The sequence below is a fragment of the Chaetodon trifascialis genome, chromosome 6 (assembly GCF_039877785.1).
Source record: "Chaetodon trifascialis isolate fChaTrf1 chromosome 6, fChaTrf1.hap1, whole genome shotgun sequence".
Classification (NCBI taxonomy): domain Eukaryota; kingdom Metazoa; phylum Chordata; class Actinopteri; order Chaetodontiformes; family Chaetodontidae; genus Chaetodon; species Chaetodon trifascialis.
The window spans coordinates 1,483,130-1,504,823 of record NC_092061.1 but is presented as its reverse complement, the minus strand read 5'-3'; the positions used below and the strand labels follow the sequence as shown (position 1 = coordinate 1,504,823).

The 21,694-nt window shown below is 47.2% G+C and overlaps 1 protein-coding gene across 2 annotated transcripts in view; it reads left to right on the top strand.

The window, feature by feature from the left end:
* The first annotated feature begins 273 nt into the window (after positions 1-273).
* The window catches only part of LOC139333046 (leucine-rich repeat transmembrane neuronal protein 4), a 41,643-nt gene continuing 20,222 nt past the window's right edge, over positions 274-21,694 (top strand). Inside the window, exons 1-2 of one of the 2 annotated variants that reach the window (XM_070965290.1) lie at positions 274-822; positions 1,271-2,860. In XM_070965290.1, coding sequence (XP_070821391.1) covers positions 792-822; positions 1,271-2,817 — 1,578 coding nt within the window. In that variant the 5' untranslated portion in view covers positions 274-791 and the 3' untranslated portion in view covers positions 2,818-2,860. The remainder of the gene's footprint in view (positions 823-1,270; positions 2,861-21,694) is intronic. The other variant, XM_070965289.1, reaches the window with a different exon arrangement.

The window sequence follows — 21,694 nt, the reverse complement described above, 5'->3', positions numbered from 1 at the left end:
TGTTTGTTGGATGTGAAAGTGCTCGTTTATGGGCTGCTCGGGGGCGTCTGACCGGCACAGCGTCTCCACAGAGATCTAAAAGCGGAGCAAGCAGACTTCAGCTCCTCCGCCTTCATTGATATGCAGCCTGAGCTCACGGGGACAATGGAGTCTGGTTTGGTGTGGGCTGCGGAGAGTCGCTCGGTGACCAGGAGAGGGCATCTCAAGTCCTGAAACGAGGAGTGTGAGCTCAGTGTAATCCAGCAGCACATCGTTCCTGTTGCTATACAACTCATTTATTCTTGATGCCGCGGCCAGCGGCTCTAATCCACAGCACGCTGCGCCTTCCCTCCTCTCAGGCTGGATACATCCAACTTGTCGGGTCCGGACGGCAGTTTTTCCTCTCAGATTTCTTCTCTTGGTGTCTTTTCTGCCACTTAGCCTCCATTGAACAATTGTCGACTCGGTGTTTAACATGTATTTCAGATGTCATGTATCCATCATTCTCCCGAGGCTGCGAGCTTGAGCGCGTCCATTCACGGCTGTGAAAGGCGGCGGTGTGAATATGCTCCATCAGGCTCATGTTGTGCGGTAACGCAGGAAACTACGGGCAGAGCTTGATGCACACCTTCTGGAGCTCCCCACGTCTCCGACAGGTGTGCGGCCGTGCGCTAAGCGGATCTGGCTGCGGCGCAAAGTGCGTATTTTTCCCGTGAAGACAGGCGTCCTGGGTGCGTGTCCAGCTGTTTGGACCAAACGCTGAGTGTGTCTAACATGTGGACCTGGGACGCGTGCAACAGAGAGCGCTGAACATGAGGAGAAGCCGACACCGCGCAAATATGGGTATGTAGGCTGTTCCGCAAGGTACTTATGGTCCGCATGTCTGCGCAAAGTCTCCAGTGTTCTGTCTAATTACTGTCCACTTAAAGCTAATGTGGCTGGTGTCTCTGCCCGGTGCGGGTGGTGAATGATGACTGCAGGCTGCGGGATCTGAAGCAGGCTTGTCTCTCAACAACTATTAGACGAATAAAGCCTGATGGGCATCAATCACCTTTCCAGTGTGTGAGGAACATGACTTTGACTGTGATCATGAGTGGAAGTGTGTGTGTGTGTGTGTGTGTGTGTGTGTGTGTGTGTGTGTGTGTGTGTGTGTGTGTGTGTGTGTGTGTGTGTGTGTTCTAACGTTTGGTTCCCTGCTTCAGTTTCATTCGTCGTCTGTTGGTTCTGTGTATTCTGCTCCTGGTTTGATGTTTGAAGCTCTGAAGTCTCTCACTTTTCTGTGTGTCTGCAGGACTTCTTGTGCTTTTCAGATGGCTTGTGTTCACCGTGGTGGTGCCCGCCTGGCTGCTTGCTGCTCCGAGCGCCATCCGCGAGCGTCCCTGCCCCCAGAGCTGTAGATGTGATGGGAAAATAATATACTGTGAATCCAACGCCTTCCGCGACGTGCCGAGCAATGTCTCTGTCAGCACACAGGGCCTCTCCCTGCGCTACAACAGCCTGGCCAACCTCAGAGCCCACCAGTTTGCAGGCCTGAGTCAACTGGTTTGGCTCTACCTCGACCACAATTACATCAGTGCTGTGGATGGCCAGGCTTTCCACGGGATACGCAGGCTCAAAGAGCTGATCCTCAGCTCCAATAAGATCACACTGCTGAAGAACAACACCTTCCACGACGTTCCCAACTTACGCAATCTTGACCTTTCCTACAATAAACTGCAGGTTCTCCAGCCTAATCAGTTTGTGGGTCTGCGGAAACTCCTCAGTTTACACTTGAGGTCAAACTCCTTAAAAACCGTCCCGATGCGAGTTTTTCTCGACTGCCGCAACCTGGAGTTTCTCGACATCGGCTACAACAGGCTCCGGAGCCTCACGCGGAACGCCTTCGCGGGACTCCTCAAGCTCATCGAGCTTCATCTGGAGCACAACCAGTTCTCAAAGATAAACTTTGCTCACTTCCCCCGCCTGACGAACCTGAGGGCGCTCTACCTGCAGTGGAACCGTATCAAACTGCTGACCCAGGGTCTGCCCTGGATGTGGACGTCCTTGCAAAAGCTGGACCTCTCAGGAAATGAGCTCCAGGTGTTGGACCCGAGTACATTTCAATGCCTCCCTAACCTGCAGACTCTTAACCTGGACTCCAACAAACTCAGCAATGTGTCCCAGCAGACGGTGGAGGCTTGGATCTCCCTCACCACCATCAGTCTGGCTGGTAATCTGTGGTACTGTAACCCCAACATATGCCCCCTGGTGGCCTGGCTCCAGGCCTTTAAGGGCAACAAGGAGTCCACTATGATCTGTGCGGGCCCTAAGGAGGCCCAAGGAGAGAAGGTGACCGACGTGGTGGAGACGTACAACATCTGTACAGCAACACCCACCCCCGTCCCCTCGACGACGTCGCCCGTCACTCCTGCATTCCCGCCTGAGCTGCCGCCTCTTCCCACACAGTCTGCGGGGGATAAGAAGCTGATCTGGAACAGGACAGCCTCCCCTGCTCCTTCCGAGGCCTCCCCCACTGTCCCATTGCCAGACACTGAGTACGTGTCCTTCCACAAGATCATAGCAGGAAGCGTGGCCCTCCTCTTATCTGTGGCTATAATTCTGCTGGTTATCTATGTCTCGTGGAAGCGCTATCCCAGCAGCATCAAACAGCTCCAGCAGCGCTCGGCGGTTAAAAAGCGGCAGAAAAAGGCTCGTGAGACCGAGCGCTCCCTTAATTCACCGCTGCAAGAGTACTATGTGGACTACAAGCCTTCACACTCAGAGACTATGGATGTGCTGGTTAATGGGACTGGACCTTACACATACACCATCTCAGGCTCCAGGGAATGCGAGGTATGACCGTTGCCCTCCAAAAATCCATTTCCACTGCGAGGCATGAGAGGTAAATTTTCTAACAATCTGCGGAGAAAAAGCCTTTTTTCTCCTCTACTCTTGTCTGTTTTGGGATAAGGAAGTAAAGGTCAGTGCATGGTGACTTGTTTTGCGATGCGCTGGTTTGTTCAGTTCCACATGAGCACCCGGCTGCTGTTCTGGATCAGGCAGGCTTATTGCTAAAATATGATTCCCATTAGCTGGAGCTGCAGTCGCAGCCGCTCTCCCTGGATAACTCAGGTACAGTGAGATGCAGGATAAACAAACCGGGTTCATCCTTCACCCCTGACACAAAGGAGCTCATTGATGAATCTGTGTATTACCGTCAGTCTGTTAAACGGCTTCCAGTCCAGAGCGGACGCGTTCGATCAAGTCGCCGTGCAGTTGGTCCTCCCTTATCCCGTGTGTTTGCTGCGACAGCCGGAGCAGCAAACACACGAGTCATGTGAGTCCTGACGTTTGTCTGTTGCTGTATTAAATATGGAGGTATTTACAACCACACCAGCTGATCATCTCCATCTCAGCTTGCAGCAGCCACATACGTAAGATTTTACTCACTAGTTGAATTTCCAAAGTTGAAACAGTCACCGCAGGCTGAGAACAGTTGAACAGCCTGCAGCCAAATGAAAGATAAATTATGCGTTTTTGGGTTCGGTTTAGTTTGGCTTTTGTGTAGCACTGCAGAAATCAACTGCATTATGCTGCTTCCTCAGATACAGAGGAACTATTGGCCAACACAAGCTGAAACTCCGAAGAGTTTGTCGTCCTCAGGCCGGACTCTGACCCGCTGGACGATGGGGACAGACACAGAGACCGATCGGTTTGCTCTTCTGTGATTGGACGCTTTCTGCCTCTGTATTCTTTCCCCCTCTAATTCCACACATCTGTCTCTCTCTGTCCAGCGGCTTTCGTCCTCTGGCAGTATGGCTAAGTGTGATTAACAGGACATGTTGTGCTGGGAAAGACGTGTCTCAGGAACCTGAGCTTCACCTTGTCGGACTAACCAGAGTCACTGAGAAGTACAGCAGACATTTTTCTTCCTCTGTTGTATCTGTCAGCGCAGCTCACGGTCGAAGTTTTATCTCAAACTGCAGCTCATTTCCTGTATTCTGCGTGGACCCTGTAAATGTCTTTCCAGTATGTTTCTGAGGATCGTGCCGTAGCACCGCTTACACTCCCGCTGTGTCCTGTCCTGAAGTTGCCAGCGAGGCTGGCACCGATGCGCTTCATTGTTCTGGGTGATGTGACGCTACGCTGCGAGCTGCACGGGAGCTAAATCAGCTGTTTGTCAGATTATGTGCGGCGGAGCATTTCTCAAACACGGCAGAAGCTGGAGGTGAGATGGCCGTCGCATCAATCTTGTAGCTTTCACGTGGGAATGTGGCGTGGGAGCATTAAATGGCAGACCTAATGGGGCTTCTGCTAGCTAGAATAACTAATAGCCCATCAGAGGTAAGGAGCCGAGACTTCCCTCAGCTTTGTTATTCCTTGCCCTCTACAGCTCGGGGAGCAGCCTGAGTAGTTAAAAATGTGATGGGATTTTTGTGTGTGTGTGTGTGTGTGTGTGTGTGTGTGTGTGTGTGTGTGTGTGTGTGTGTGTGTGTTATATTTTGTGCCAAACACAGCAAAGCTCAGAACACACCGAGCGGCGTCTGACTTTCACTTCCACCTCCAGGTTTTATGCACGTTAAGGTTGGAGTGGTGCTTTTCAGACGGTTTGAATCGGCCGCATTAGTCCATCCGTGTTTATTAGCCGTGTAGCTGGTGTGTACGAGCGGCCGCGCTGTGCAGCGACAGCGTCGAGAACGATTTGCATCACAATACGGCCAGTGCAGCAAATCTCTGCTGATATGTGAGACGGCGTTTCACTTTTATTGAATGGCACACAGCGGAGAGCGGAGAGAAGTGGAGATGTTGCATCTGAAAAAAGCTTCAAACTCACAGTCTGAAGCATACTGCGAAGGCCCCGACCCGGCGAGCCCCCGCACCGTGTTTTAGCTATCCCAGATAGCGAGCACTTAAGCTATTAGCTGCCTTTTCAATTAGGAGAAAGAGCTTTGTAATTGAAGCCTGTTATCTTCTGCACATGCCCAGACCGACTGACTCGGAGTAAATTTGTTTCTATAGATTTCCTCCAGCACAGCTCAGCAGGTTGGCTCCAACGCCGCGAACTCGACTTGGCGAGTGTGAATTTTGATGAACACTTTGAAGTGCGCCTCTCCGTGCTCTTCCTGTGGCACATTATTAAGAAAAGCCCTCTCTCCTTTCTATGCATCCACTTCTGCGCTCACAGAGCAGCTGTCCACCCACAGATCATCCTCTGCAAAGTTAGTTCAGAAAATATTAAGGTGAAAAAATCCCTCCGTCTCAGCCAAAGGGGATTCTCGTACTCGGGCAGCATTTGCAGGCATTAATAAGGTGAGGAGATCCTGCTCGCAGATAATTAAGGTGGGCTGTGAGAGGCCAGAGAGGAAGATTTGCCGCCGCTGCTGCATCCAGCTGAAAGACTGGACTCCAAATAATTACAATTCTCAGCTTCGCTCGTTCTTCAGGCTGTTGTAATGCTCACACTCTGATGAGCAGCCGGCTTTTAAAGCAGCAGCTCAGGCCAGCGCAGCTCTAATCATCCAGGGAGCTGCTTTCATTTTCCCAGCGGCGTGGCCCCCCGTGCGCCCCTCCTGGTCGTATTAAAAACTAATGGCTGCGATGGATCTAATCAGTGTTTGCTGGGACAGCTGTGGGTACGTCTTACTCACCAAACATTAGTTTAATTTTCAGACTGGAGAATATGAGCCCTGTCTTTAAAACGTCAGGAACGAGAAACAAAGATGATGAGCGATGGAAATATGCAGCCCGGGCTTGCCAATATGGCAGCTTGCACTTCATCTGTGCGTAAATGCACAGACGGCAGGCTTCCATCATGTGAAGGGAGTTTGACAGTTTTCAATATTTGCTGTTTGCTTGCCAAATAAAGGTTCGCCACATGAGTAAAGTCGCCTCTAAGAAAAGATGTCGTGCCTTAAATACGTCCGTCAGCGCATAAAACATCACGACACACTGCGACGAAACGTCACGCGCTCTTTGACGGATGATGCGTCATTTGTGTGTTTAGTGCTTCTGTAAGAAAAGCTGCACTTGGCGCCATTAATTCTCATTTTCTTCTTCTGTGGTGGAATTGAAAATGACTGGGAGTGCAGGGCTGGACGGTCCAGAGAGGAGGACTGAGCTTCTATCACACCTGAAGACTCTGAGAGAAATGAGCTCACCGCAGCCGAACGCAGGACGACTGAGCTTTCAAGCCAATCGGCTGTAATGGCTGTTACACAACATCGTTTTTTAAGTGTCACTCATGATTTTGCGAGTGGTGACATGAAAAAAGTCCCTGATAGATTTCTGTGTGTGATCAAGCAGATCACAGAGGCTCGGTGACGCTGGGGACCGTCTGCGGGGTTATACCATTAAGATTATAGAAATGTTGAGCTTCAAACATATTTTCCTCCTCTGCACACAAGGCGTAGAAATTGCTCGGAGCTGCAACAGGCTCAGAGATATAATTGGTATTTAGCGGTTTAGAGGAACACTTTGGGAAATACACTTATTAAGAAAGCCAAAAAACGACTCTTTAAATGGAACAATTCAAACATCAGCAGCAACATCAGCTCACTCATGTTACTCAGGAGAGACTCAGACTCTAAAAATGCCTTATTTAACGTAAGAAACGTCCCCAAAACACACGTAGCTGCATTTATAGCCGCCCCCCCTCCTTGGAGCGAAGGCTGTGATTTCATGCCGAGTTAAAAACGCTGCGGTGGGATTCATTAGCACAAAAGCACATAATCAGACCTCAGACCTATCTTTGGTGCTGAGCACCTCTCGGGCTGCCATGTGCGGGGGTGAGGTCTCCTTCAGATAAACATACTCTGCGATATGTGCGATTCTGGCTTTTGACAGCTGTTCCTCTCGGAGGTGTGATGTCTGCTCTGGTGAGGAGGTGGAATACATTTCACAAGCTCAGCAGCAGGAGAGGCAGCAGCCGATCGGCGCGCTGAAAGCCTGTAATCGAACACGGCTTGTTAAAGTGAAGGCGGCAATTCTGCCGTTTCACAGTAATTAATCTTAGCATCTCTTCTTTCACCCAACTGATGTTTTCATGATTTTATTATTCTCATTATGATGCACTAATAGCACACGTCGCAGCCTGCTAATAGCTTAATCTGGCACAGGCGGAAAATATGATGTTCTTCCTCCACGCTTCAACACAGACGATATTGAATTTCACTCTGGTTGGTTGTTCTTATTTACAGAACACGTACGACGAGCTGCTGTTTGTGTCTGACGGATCATTACGGCCTCTCGCTGCAGCCCAAAGTCAGCGACGCTCGACATCTCTGAGAAAACATTCAGCTGCTGAGGAAGAAGAAATGAAAGTCGTCGCTTTGCCGACCTCCAAACCTCCTTTTTAAATTGAGGTCAGGACTGATTGACAACATCATTAACTCCGATATGCACTTGATATCGCTCGATAACCGAGTCCTTCACTTAAGCCTGAGATCAAATTAACCTGTCTGTTACAAACAAATCAGGTGAGCGGGGACGTGTTAGGACAATATTTTAAATATAAAGCATGAGGAGGAACCACAGGGCCCATTTTTACTCAGACTAATTTGGGTACAAATGAAAAAGACCAGGGAGATAAATCAAACTAATTCTTCCTTTGCCGTCACACAGTCTGCAGCCCCCCCCCCCCCGCAGCCACACATAAACCAGGATGAATATTTAATGTGTTATTAAACTTCTCTTGTGTTCAGGGCCATTTTGTTCAGGCCGTGGTGAATCAGCTAAAACCAATTTCATGTTAATTAGAAGTAATCCAGCCCGCGTTTTGACGTGAAAGGATGGAAAGTTCAAAGTTCAGCAAAGACGTCGAACGTCACCAATCAGCTGCGATTGTGACTGAAAACACAGACTGAGCATCAACGGCGACGCGAGACGAGGAGTCTGCAGCCCCGAGAGGACGCGCTTAAGCACAGTTTGAGCTAAATGCTAACATGCTAATTAGCACCGACCACAGTTCACAGCTGAGGCTAATTAGACAGTAATTAGATTTGCAGGTATTTGGTCGTCAAAGAGGAAAATGTGGAGTTTGTAATGACCTCCAGGACGACACCTGACAGCGTGAATGAAAACACTGCTGTGGAGCGGGCTGGGCCACGAAAGACTGAGGCGACGGGGTCACGACGGGGTGACGACGGGGTCATGATCAGGGAGCGACAGCCAGCGTCGACTGTCGGCGGGAAACTGTTCCACTTCCTGTCTGACTTTTGGGGCTATAACGCTGCAAAAAGTGATCTGATCAAAGTCAGATGAAATGTTCTTCTCACCAGGAAGGTTTCATGTTGGAGCTTTTCACTTATTTCCAGCTTTTTTGTTCCCAATTATCCCAATAAGAACTCTTCACTCAGACTTCAGGACTGGTTCAGAGTCATTTCACGCCTGAAACGAGGATTTCCAGAATCATAAAGTTTCCTGTTCTGTTGGCAGATAATTGAGCTTACTTTAAGTAAAATTTCCCTCGTTTTATTGCCTCTCTTCCTGTTTGTGAGGGCTGAGGTGTTGCAGTGAAGGCAGCAGTCGCGTCCCTGCAGCCGTTCCTGCTCATTCACTTCAATGTAAACATGGTTTTGGGACATTTGCTGAAAGAACTGAAGCTGTTGTTTTTCTTTTGAGGACAGTTGCCTGAAGTCTAAAGTCTTAAATAGTCAATTTCCAGTTTTATCTGAGCAATTAATAAAATGCCTTGAAGGAAGTACTTCATCAAACAGTTTTAATGTTCTGCGGGGGGGGGGGGGGGGGGGGGGGGCTCCTTCCTCTCCTGCTCCTGGGCTGACTGGGCTGTTTGGAGACGTGACGCCTCGTCCACAGCCACATTTCCAGCTGGCTGTAACTTCAGGGGTGGACATCTAGTTTTGGTGTCACACGCTCTGAAAGATTGGCTCACAACTTTACAGCAGCGTTCAGCAATCCATCATAAAAGAGAAATGCATTATAGAAGAGCCACAGGAAGCAATTTCTCCCCTGACAGCAGCCCCAACAGACCACAATGCAATGCAGCGCCATGAAAGGCTGCAGTCTGAGCGAGGGGTGTGACTCTCCCTGCACGCCATCACTGCTCGCCCTTTCTGCAGACGTATGGCCGAATGCAACGAGCCCCCCTCCCTCTCTGACACTGAGGCTGAAGCATGGGCGGCGAGTTGAGGGAAGTTTGGCACCCAGAGAATATCTGAAGCCACCTCGGTGCAGAAGCACTCCTGGCGTGCGCTGGGCCTCGCCGGCTGATGATATGTAACAGCGTAAGTGCATCCAAGGGTGGATTTTTCCATTAAGTCTTCAGTCTGAGTTACAGCCCAGGAACAAAAGAGCGATTTCAATTGTTTCCTCTGAAAAAAGCAAAATCAGTAAATTTCTCATAACTTCCCAAAAATCTGAATCCCATCACTCCTTGTCGGGCGTCATTATGAGGCCATATCTGTCAATCAGTGATCACATGGCCTGGATTCCCCCACGTTAAGCTTCTGTTCACTCAGTCAGAGACACTTCTGCTATAATGGGCTCTGACAGCTTATCTGGCACTTTATGAAAAGTCAGGCGCCGAGGACAGAATGAATAATACAACGTGAAAATAGTAGACATAACATTTTATGCTCGCAGCAGCCGCCTTCATTTTTCGGCTCAGCTGGAAGCAGTCGCTGCCGTTCAGCCCTCGTTTTATTATGATTCCTTTAATTAGAGTCATTAAGTTCGTTTGACGGAGTCGCTGTCGACAGCGATGCTCAAAGTGTTGACTCGGCACATTAGTGCGTCTCCGCCCTCGTCTGCGTGGACACAGGACGGCGTCTTTCATCTGCTGGGAAGGATTTTGATGCAGTGTTAAGTCTACCTGCTGTGATTTCCCCAGAAAGTGAAAGGCCTTCATCACGTAGCGGCAGCGTCTCGGCCTGTGCGACGGGACAAAGTGGTGAGTCAGTCAGCACAAACTGAGATGATGCAGCATCTCTGCCAACTTCTGCTCCTTTTAGCTTATTATGAAACGCCTGTCAGGCCGCTGCCTGTGTGGGGGGAGATGTCCCCGGAATAAACATAACCTGGCACAGTTCTGGTACCTACTTTTTGGCAGTGCTCTTGCTTTTGTGTGGTTTGTACACTGCAAACACGAAAACAGATAAATGCAGCAACACTAAGTTCAACAAGACCGAGAGCTCTGAGCTAAACGCTAATGCCAGCGTGCTAACGTGCTAACGTTCTCACAGTCAGCTGTAAAACAGTCAAAATATCACAAAAATCCAGCTATTAAAAAGTTAATCACGATCCTACATGAAGCACATGAAACAAACATAAACGCCATTTTTTTCATGTTTCCCTCGTGGTTTCCCATCATCTACGTCTTCTTCTGCTTCTTCTTCTTCGTTGGTCACCATTAGCACCACCAGCTGCTCACCTCAGTTCACCTGTTTCCTGCTCATTGTTCATTTCCTTTATTGCAATCGTTCTTCGATTTTAACCCTAACCCGTTCTTGATCATGTTGTTTAGTGTTATTTTGTATTTCTGCACTGGTCTTTAGTTTTTCTGTCTTTTTTTGTCCTTTGTTTGTCCTCTCACGTCTTCTTCTGTGTCAGTACTTTGAGTGCAGTGTTTAAACACTCCTTGCATGTGCACACAATCTGATTCTGATTCACATGAACAGCAGAGGCTGCAGATCCTTCAGACAGTTTCAGTTAAAAATGATGCGTTTGGGTGCAAATGACTGATGCTAACATGCTAACGTTTTGCAGCTATAATTATCAGTTTAACCTGTTAGCATGCTAACTTTAGCCAATTAACAGCAAACACAGAGTCCAGCTGAGACTAACGGGAGCGTCTGTGTTATACAGTTTCTGGATTTCATGGAAATACATCAAACATGCGCTGAGTTACTTCACTCAGAAGTAAAAATCTCAACCTCAGGACAAGTCACAGGATCGCCGCCGCCGCCGGGATGCTGTGTGCACATTCTGAGCCAATCCATTCTGCAGAATATTGAGTATTTGCTGGCGTGTAATTTGTTGTGACATGCATTGTGCACAGGTGGAGGCAGAGGACGGATCCACGTCTCCGTCTTCCCTCTGGGTGCCAATGTAACCTTTTCAAATCAAACAAATGGGTCAGCCCTTTGTTCCGGCAGAGTATTTTTACTCTGAAAGGCTCGTCGTGCACTCTGATCAGCCGGGTGTTTCACTTCAAATGCTCTCCAGATTGAAGACATCAGGCGAATATTAAGCTAACGTTTCTTTCTGCTGCAAGCCGGCAAAATGAAAGTAAATGCAGTCGTGGAAAGAAGAAGAGTTCACGTTCCAGCGCGAGGGGTCGGTCCCGTTGGATTATTTGTGCTCCGACTGTTCAAACTGATCTCAGGCTTTCTTTCCCTTCACGTCCTCATTCCCCAGGTACCCCGCTCCCTGTTTTAGCGCCATGTTTTCCCACCAACATCCTCGTCTCGCTGTGTTTCCTCAGTCAGTAAAAAAAGAAACTGGGTAACCTGCAGACAGACACGAGGAGGCAGGAAGATTCACACTTAAAGTAAACCTGCTCTGGTTCTGGTCAGGAGGAAGAAATCTGCAGGAAGCCGTGAGAGGGAACCGAAGAAGAGACTCGCAGAATTAGCCAATTTTCTCGGAGATGAGCTCATCTTTCTCCTGCCATTATTCTCCGCAATCAAATTAACTTGAGAATGACATATTGAGATAAAAATTCTATTTTGGTTTTAATGTTGGTAGATAGGCGAGATTATGTCGAGAATATTGAGAGCCGGAGTGAAGGGAACTTTGTTATGAGGTGGGACGATTATTTATGGATGTCATCCGTTTTTTTGTCCTTCCCGTCCCGTCAGATCAGATCTGATATCATCACGTTACAAATGAAAACGTCACGTTTTCTGAAGCGATGCCAGACTCGACGCTGCAGCACCAGGTGGAGGCTTCAGGCGGCTTTCATTGGCCCGTTGGGTTCGGTGCGGTCTAACTCCTGAGTGTTTGCAGCTTCGTTTGGATTGTGTGACAGCTGTCAGTCAAACTCAAAGAACAGACAAACCACTGAATATTATGATAGAAGATCCGTGACTTTAGCTCGAATACAAAAGCTTAACGACTATTACGTCCATCTGCTCCATCTGTGAGCTGATCAGGAAGTAAGCTGAGGCAGAGCGCTGTGAAAAGTCTGGCTCACCTGTTATGCTGATGTTTTTCTTCTTCAGTAATGACTATTTTAACACATGAAACAACGTCGTTCAGGCACCAAATGTACAGGATTTGGATTAAAGCTTTCATTTAGGAGAGCACTGTGTTTCAGCAGATGAAGCTGTGTTTTGTCCGTGTGTTGGGCTGATTTTCTGTCATCCAGCTCTAATCGTGCGAACTCCACACTAACCTTCTATTTGGGAGGTTTAAGAATAGCTTTGCCAAAGCAACACGCCTGTTAATTCCAGCTTGTTAAAGGCGTGAAACAGTAACGTGTTCTTATTTCAGTCTGCGCACATTTTAATGCCGAGCTTCAATTTCCAGTAAGCGGTGATTTGTGACGTTCTTATTTTTAATTTAAGCTTTATTTAAAACATGGAGAGCCATGAGAGCAGGCTCTATTTAACAATGACGGATGATAACAGCACATATCAAACACATCTAAAAATGAGAACACCTATAAAACAGGACAAGAGGAAGAGAGATAACACGGACTCAAAGCGTAGAGTCACATCTATTTGCAGCCTCTCCTCAGTTACTGCGTTTGTTGTTTCTGACCAATCAGAAAGCCAGAAGGACTCAGAATTGTTGAATTTGTTTCCTACTCTGCTTCTCTGGTAAATAGAAAGAAATCTCTCTAATCTCCTTCATTCTGTTTGTCATTATTTCTGATCATTTGTGGTGATTTCAGGTCTGATGATGCTCGTCATCGCTTCTTTTTGAGGTCTGTGAAGCCTTAAAGCGCTGCGTGACCCGCAGAAGCCGTCGGTCTGTGTGTTTGAGGCTGATGATTCAGGCCGAACCTTCACACTCCCAGACTGTTGTCTTCTGACGGTTGTGTGTGAGCATTGACTGCTCTCAGATATGTTTTAATGACCGGGCTCGCTGCCCTCGAGGGGTCAGGATTCACCGCTGTCTTGAAAATGGAGGAGCTGGAAGCCGCTTTGAACGCGAGGCAGCTGCACCTGAACAAACACTTGAAAGCGTTTGTGAATTTTTTCGACTCCTTCCCCTCGCCGGCTCAGACTGCAGCTTTCCAAACGTCCTCCAGTCGCAGGGGGTTGTGGTCTGGATTGAAATCAGCGCAGTTTTAAGCTTAGAGAGCCTCACTGATGTGCTTTAATAACACAAACACGCAGCGGCCGGGCAGGTGAGGCAAACACGGGTTGATTTCAGGCTTTTTAACACGTGATCGATGCAACTGGGTTTATTTGGTTGTTTTTTTGATGGATTTGCATGTATCACGTACTTTTTTTAATTTGATGCAACAAATAGACTCCGAACTGAAGAGCCTGATGTGCTGCAGAGCGTTCCCACCACAGATAAATCAGTGGGTGAGATTATCCCTGGAGGAGGGAGGCGAGGCATCTCGTCAATGGAGATCAGGCCTCGGTATCGATCCCGCGGCCCGTGCATGTTTGACATTACTGAAAGCTGCCTGTTTCTGGTGACTTGTGGATCTCAGTCAATCTCTATTTCCATAGAGTGCAGAGGTGTGAGGAGAGGTCGTGTGCTGCTGTAGTTTTTCCACCCACTGGTTAAACTCTTTCTGTTTTCTTAGCGCACCGCACACACTTTTTTTTTTGTTACACAAACTTGATTCTGTGGTATCTGTCAGAAGGACTCAAAGGAAATTGTCCACATTTGAAAGCAAATGACGTCCTGTGTATTAAAGCAGCTTAACACACTCTCTAATGTCCTCCTAAAGATATTACAGAATCAGTGATGGAAGCTATTTTCCCCTGCAGAGCGGTTTATTGCCCACAGTGCATTTTTAGTGGTGATGTTTTTCCAACCACATTTAGCCAAAGTATCTCTGTTAGCTCCGACTTCACATTTCAGTGCCACTCTTGAAATAGCGGAGAGAGGGCTTCATGCATTTCCATGTCTGGAGTGAGCGGAAAACAAGGCCGCTGCTATGAGCTCGAGCTGTGTTAGTCGAGCCACAAGTCATGGATGCAGGTGTCGTGCACGGCCTGACTTGTGTCTACAGCTTACTCACACACACCCACGCACGCACACACACACACACACACACACACACACACACACACACACACACACACACACAGACTCCAACATTCATCACTGAAGAGTTGTCCGGCCGCGAAGTGAGGAGAGCGAGCTCCTTCTTTGATTGTGGAAATTGTGAGTAAATCCTCGGTCGAGCGCTGTTTGTCGGCCCGCTGGCGGTGGCTTTTTCCAATTCAGTGACAATTACCGCAACAGATACGGGAAAGCCATGACAGGGGCCCGAAAGCAGCCCCTGGAGCCTGTGTGGTGGAGAAAGGACCAGCTGACACCCCATCGTGTTCCTGTTAACATGCTTGAAAGATGCTGAATGGAGAGGTTTCTCTCTGGGTTAACGGTGTATTTATGTTACACTGGTTCCACTCACAGAAAGGCTTCTCCCAGTCACTTACCAAAGAGCAGCAAGGGCCACTTTATGGAGGAATTCATTTTGTAATAATAGTTCAAATTTTGCATAATTCACAAGATTTAATTATGCCCTGAATTTCTGAGCCGCTGTGAGGATAGAAAACCTCAGACTGTCGTGGTAGAAGTGTGAAATTGGAAAAAAGCAAATCCTAAAGTTGAACTTCCCGACGTCTGAAAATTACCTCCATTAATCATCGCTTATGTGGAAGCCAACGACCGTGAGCTCTATTTACAGGAATCAATGGTGCAGGTTATCAGGCTCTTGAAAAACCTCAGCCGGCCCCCTCAACATGGCGGAGCAGCCACAGGACGGACAGGACGACTCCACTCACACCGTCAAACTCGTCGCCCTGTTATGCAGAGCCAAGCCGCCGTGTGAAGGAAGCTCACGCTGTTTGTGTCAGTGATGACGGCGTCGTCGGCTGGAGCCGAGGTCGGCCGGTGGATCTGGAGCTTTGCTCTGGGGCTCAGCTTTTCTTTAAGCCTTCACCGAGTCCTTCGAGTTAATAGAGCCATAACAGCAGCAGCACTTTAATTACAGTAGCAACAAAAACGCAGAAACAAACTTAACTTGACTGTTTGTATTGATGCTGTGGTGGTTTGGAAACTTTCTCCATGTGCTGTGGAGAGGTGTGGGGTCGGCTGAGGCTGGGCGTGGCTCTCCAGGTGAGCCGCCTCCTCCTCAGCTGGGACTCGTTCCAATCAGCACAGTATAAAGACCGTGGACGGCTGGAGACTCGTCAGCAGACTGTTTCTGCTGCTTAGTGGTGATGTTGGTCAGTTCCCAGTTACAAGCGTTTGTTATCTTCCAGTGTCTGTTCCCAGTGTCTGTTCCCAGTGTCTGTTCCCAGTGTCTGTTCCCAGTGTCTGATCACCTGTGGCTTTACTTCTTTGTCATGTGAGGGATTAATGTCCTTTACTTTAGTAAACAGGAGATGTTTCTGGTCCAATCAGCTCATAGAACTCTTTGGTTCAGCTATGAGCCAGAAAGCTAACGTTATGCTAGCATGATTCAAAGCCAGTAACACTGCGCACACTGATATAATTTGTTTCTAGCTAGCTGTCCAATCACATCACTGTCCTAAAATCAGTTTTTCTGCAAACGAACGATCGGCCGTGTGTCCTGTAGGACTGAAGGACTGCGCTTGGTGTCATTAAGATACTCAGACTGGTGGACGTGGACGCTGGTGTCTTTACTGCTCCTCCTGTAAACATCTCAGCGCTGGTCTGGAGTCTGCTGTCAATCACTTTGACTGACAGTTCATATCGACCCTCAGTCTTCTTATGACGTGATGCTGTGTTCGCTCACATACAGGCTGCTCATTGATTCAGAGCAGTGAACAGTTTCAGTGGAACATTATCAGGAATTAATGGACTCCCTGCAGCCAATCAGCATCGAGTATTCACCACACCCTGGCATAATTAATGTTCTTACAACAAATAACTTAAAAACTATGAAGATATTTCTGGGATAAATATACTTTTTTTTTGTTGTTTTTTTGTGATTCTGTCCATCAATGAAACATATCTTATCTTATCTTATCTTATCTTATCTTATCTTATCTTATCTTATCTTATCTTATCTTATCTTATCTTAACTTATCTTAGCTTATCTTATCTTAGCTTAGCTTAGCTTAGCTTTATCCTGAATCCAGGATGACGACAGCATCAGTTTGGTGCTCATGTAAACTGTCATGCCGACCATTTGTCTGATGGGATGTGGACACTTCCACATCTCAGCGTGTTCACTCATTAATTATTCGCCGTCATAGACACTTTCCTCTGTGGCGAGCAGGAAACTGAGATCCCGGATGAATCATCATCACGTCGCGTCCTCGCTGACAGATGAAGTGTTACGAAACTGTTAAATCTGCATCGACAAAATGCAGCACGTCGCATTGTTAGCAGAAACGAATGTAAATCAGATTCAGTACGAGGACTTTGACTGGAGTGTTTTCACTGCTCTGAATTTACTAAATGTCGTGAACGCCACTCTTTTCTTCTACCGTGAACATTTTGTGGACACCATCATGAAAACATCACACCCACAGTTCAAACTGTGAAATAACATGTCGGACAGTAAATGTGGTGTCGTGTTCGCGAACCTTTGCCCACTCACTGTCTATAGAAACAGAAACGTTAGATTAGCATTAGCATTAGCATTAGCATCAGATTCGACTTCCATCCATAACTCTAAATGCAGTTCTTAAAATTGCTTAGTTGCAGTACAAACTGCTCATCGCACAGTTAGAAATAAGGAGGAACTACTTAAAAAAACAAAAACAGATTTAAAAAAACTACAAATTTACACACACAACTATAAAGATGAGATAACTGTGATACTAATAAAAGTAGTAAATGTGTAAGTGCCATGGGTAAATACAAATGGAGAGTAAAACAACAATGATATAAAGATATAGAGAAAATAATGATAATGATCAGATCAGATTAGCCTTTATTGATCCTTCAGCAGGGAAATGAGCTTGTTGCAGCGTAACAAATGTAACGTGCTGAATGTGTTTATGGATAAATGCTTCATGGAGATTTAAATGCTGCTTATTTTAGTTATTTATTATTAACTATTTTATCTTAATGTACAGGCGTCAGGAGCTCTTTGCCTGTTTCATATGTTAACAGGGTTTGTGTGGGTGTTCCTGCACCTCCACCTGTTTGACTCCACGTGTGGAGATAAGAACGTGTCAGTAAAGCAAACCCTGGAGCTTCATCCACCGCGCCGGCGCTCTGTCCTCCTCTTCCTCTCCAGCCTTCAGCGAACGTGTAGCTCTTCATCAGCAGTGAAATCACAAGTGGAGTGCCTCATTATGCAAATAGCAGTCATGCTGAATATTGACAGATAGTGTATCTTGTTTTCACCAATCAGCCTACACACACACACACACACACACACACACACACACACACACACACACACACACACACACACACACACACACACACACAGGTTAACACCCACAACAACATACATGGATCTCACAGATACACAAAACACCCACACAATCACCCAAACTGAGCCAGGTGCACTGATGACTGCAGATCGCTCATACTGACTGACAGTATGACTGCGTGTGTGTGTGTGTGTGTGTATGTGTGTGTGTGTGTGTGTGTGTGTGTGTGTGTGTGTGTGTGTGTGTGTGTGTGTGAGGCCTGTCCTGTGCACGCTGGGATTGGCTCCAGCCATTGGACATGGATGAGACTTACAAAGCAGCACAATGAGAACAGATGTCTGCTGTCTTTGTGGAGAGGCGGGACCGTCCAGGCCAAGTGGACCTGCATGTTGACGAGTGGAGACAATTGAGAGCAGTACCATTCGTCTGTACGGAAAACTGCGTCTGAATACTGCGCTGAAGTACAGTTGGACTAATCATTTCTGTGAGCGTCATTATGAATCACGTGGGGAAGCGGAAGCCAAACGTCTGCGCCGACTGACACGGCAAAGATGAAAGCAGCCCCGTGTCCGTCCCCTCCTGTTGTCCCCACACCTCGTCACACAGCTCCATCATGAAAGCAGAGTAACACTCATGCAGAGGGAAGAATTCGTTTCTAAAGCAGGAAAAGCTGTGCTAGCTGGGCGGCCATCGAACGCTGCGGGCGGCGACAGCTCATGTCCTTGTCGATGTAGAGGCTCTTATTGGTTGGCCTGTGCAGGGGGGGGGCGGACTGAAGGATACAGCCGGAACCCCCCCTCCTGTTTATGACCCCCTGCTGACAGGAAACAAAGAAAAGAGGCAACGATGAATGTATTGAAAGAGATGCGTGGCGGTCTGTCTGCTTCCTCCCATGATAATGAAGCAGCTGTTTACGTATATTTGTAAATGTGACCTTACAGGCTGAGCTCATCATTTACATAACACAGAAGAAGAAGAAGAAGAAGAAGAAGGAGGAGGAGGAGAAAGATGAAAAGAGGAAGAGGAGGAAGGAAAACGAGAAAAACATCAGCAGAAGTGTCGAAATTATCCTGAAACCTTGAAGTCGCGTGTGTCTGTGAGGCGCTATGAGCTGTTCAACGCCCGGGGCTTGAACTTGCGACCTTAAGGCACGTTGTGATCATGTTGAGCCTCCCAGAGAACATCTGATCTGTGAAGTGAGGGTCCCATGTGATCACATGTGTGCAGGTAAAAGCACACCCACCCTAAAACAAAGCATAAGGAAACAGGAGCGGCATCAGATATAATGATGGAGTTTATGGACGAGTGGTTCGAGTGATCAGAGACACAAAGAACGAGAAAAACAAAACAAGATGAGCAAAGAAGATCAGAGTAACTGCCGGCAATTATCAGCAGGCCGGCCTGGTGTGGCTTAAAGCTGCAACGAGCATTTTCCAGCTGCTGGAGGGCGACGGAAACGCAACGCATTTGTAAAATACACCGAAGGAGAGCTGCTGGGCCCCTGAGGAGCAGCTGTGCATGAAGGCTAACAGCGGTTAATGAACCTAAAGAGGAGAGCAGGAAGGGCATCCTGAGGAGGAGGAGGAGGAGGAGGAGGAGGAGGAGGAGGAGGAGGAGGAGGAGGAGGAGACATGGCAGATACACGAGGGTCTGCCAGCTGCACTGCCCCTCACCGTGATTATTTAACGCTTCTTAAATTAAAGATATCTCTAAACATCTCATTAATCCTCTGAGCCTGAGGAGCACGACGTGTTCGCTCTGCCTCACCGAGAGCTCGAACTCACAACCTCAGACTCCAGCAGCAGGTCGTCACCGGGGTCACACGTAAGAGCAGATTTCAAACTAAACCGGCGATCAAGACGAAATCCTGAGAATCTGTGAACTTCATCGTGAGAGCGGACTCGTTTATTTAGTTATGTTTAAGATTTGTTGCTCCGTAAGCGACAGACTGGCGCTCACAGACGATCTGTTTCCACTGACTGCAGCAGTTTACAGCAGGACGCAGTTCAAACACCGTCTGAAGTTCACCAAACCACCGCGACGCCTAAATGTCGTTTTTTCCTGAACGTTTCAGATTCATTGAGACTTTGCAGAAGCTGCTTCCAGTGAAACGCTCTGATGTTCGGCTGCTTGTTTGTGGACAGTCTGAAGACGCAGCGAAGCGACTTCGGTGTCAGCTGAGCAAACGACGTGGAGCAGATCCAGTTTTATTCCATTTCTGCTCATTCGTGTTGGTGAAGGTCCAAAAGTCGGAGCACAAACGACTGATGTGTGATGAATTGTCAAAGTGTAGCCGGTCGCTGTAGCGCCACCATCAGGACTGTTAGCCCACAGCGTTTGTTTGTTTTCCTGCATGAAAGGCAGATTTCCTTTTAGGAAGAAGAGGAAGAAGAGTTGGCAAACACAAGAGAGTCTGACTTTTATGTTTGACATCAGTGTCAGCAGGTTTATAGTGAAATAATTTATTTTTATTTTACTTATTGAACCTTTATTTAATCAGGCAGTGTCAGTGAGATTAAGATCTCTGTTCCAAGAGAGACTCGAGAACAACACTACAAAATCAATTAACAGCACAAATACACAATAAACAAGGAATTCACTTACAAGAATCATAAAAACATCAGAAAATAAAGCTTTAACGTCTCCGAGGGGACGTAGGACTCCAGTTAGAGGACAGTCTGTTCCATTTAAAAAGAACAATAGGAGACATGAGACTAACCTAAATCTAACCTAAATAATCCAAACATGCTTATCAGATTATATTTATCTTGGCCTCCATCTTAGTTAGCATGCTAACATTTAGCTAATTAGCTCTAAACACAAGCAGAGCTGAGGCTGATGTCATTAGTTTACTGGACACTTTAACTTTGGACATGATGGTGACGAGGCTCCGTCCTCTGAGGACCGTGAATGGATGGATTTGTGTGGAGCCTGATGTGATTCACAGCGTGTTGTCAGTGTCTGACGTCCTGGCGTGAGAACATGTCGTTCTATAAAAAGACGTCCCTGCTTGTTTTCTGGCGTCTTCACCGCTTCAGTGTTGACACCAAAGTCTTTCATCATGGACCCAAACGCAGACAGCTAGCATGGCCTAACAAATAGCATTAGCTGCGTCTGTGCCCGCTGTGGTTCGCTGTGGACGAGAGACAAGCTGCCGACTTTGATGTTACACACTGCGACTTGAGAAAAGATGAGTCACTTTGCATCTTTTGTACTTTTCACCTTTGCTGATGATACTGTAGCTCGGCGAGCGCCAGGACCGCCGGGCTAATTAGTCTCTCTGAAGTGGCTGATATCAAAGATGGAGAGCTGCCAGATGAGTAACGCCTGGCGTGACTCACGAGCCGCGGTTGAGCCTTGAAGTTTGGAGAATTGGTTTTGGAGGAGGAAGATGTGAGATAGAGAAAATGTTTGAGTCCCTGATGACTGACAGGACTTACTTTATCACGATGACACAGAATTACAGCGTTTCCACAGTGATCCTGAGAATCAGCGAAGAGACGCTGAAGGTTCGTCCCCAAAATAAAATAAATGACCAAAGAAATAATAAACATTTTTATTCAAACTAAGTAATAAATAAAATAAATCATTTTTTTGGTTTCATAGAAACATTGTCACATTTTTTTGCATTTATCTGATCAATGGATGTTAATATGACCCTTTCTTTTATTTATTCATTGACCTATTTATACATACCAAGACTTCACGAATTATAAAAACTTTATTGTCCACAATGTGAAATGACATCAGCGTAAAAACAAACATCTGACTGTTCTGACTGACTTCTATGAAGGGAACAAACTCATTTCCAACTGCAGGGATTATTGATGGAGCCTGAATACTTAAAGCAAAGATTCGTTCTCTCGTCGCTCCTCTGAACCAAATCCTGGGAAACTTTTGGGATGTTTTTCCCTAAAGCGCAGACCGACAGCAGTCCATGGCTACTGCAGCTTCCCAGCTGGAGGAGTCGGAGTATTCCTCCATGTTTCGCCGTCAGATCGTCGCTGTGGCAGTTTGATTTCGAGAGTCCTTCTCATCTAAATCTGAAGGCTGAGTTAGAGCGAGCGGCTGGATTTGTTGTTATTGTATTGGGAATCCTCTGGAAGCGAACGCGTCTCCTTCAGCTGTCATTGTTTTGCTGCTATATTTAGCCGCTCCAGCGCCGGCTCTGATTGGAGCCCATCACAGGGTTACAGTCTTTTCCACCTCCGTGTGAATACCTTCATTAG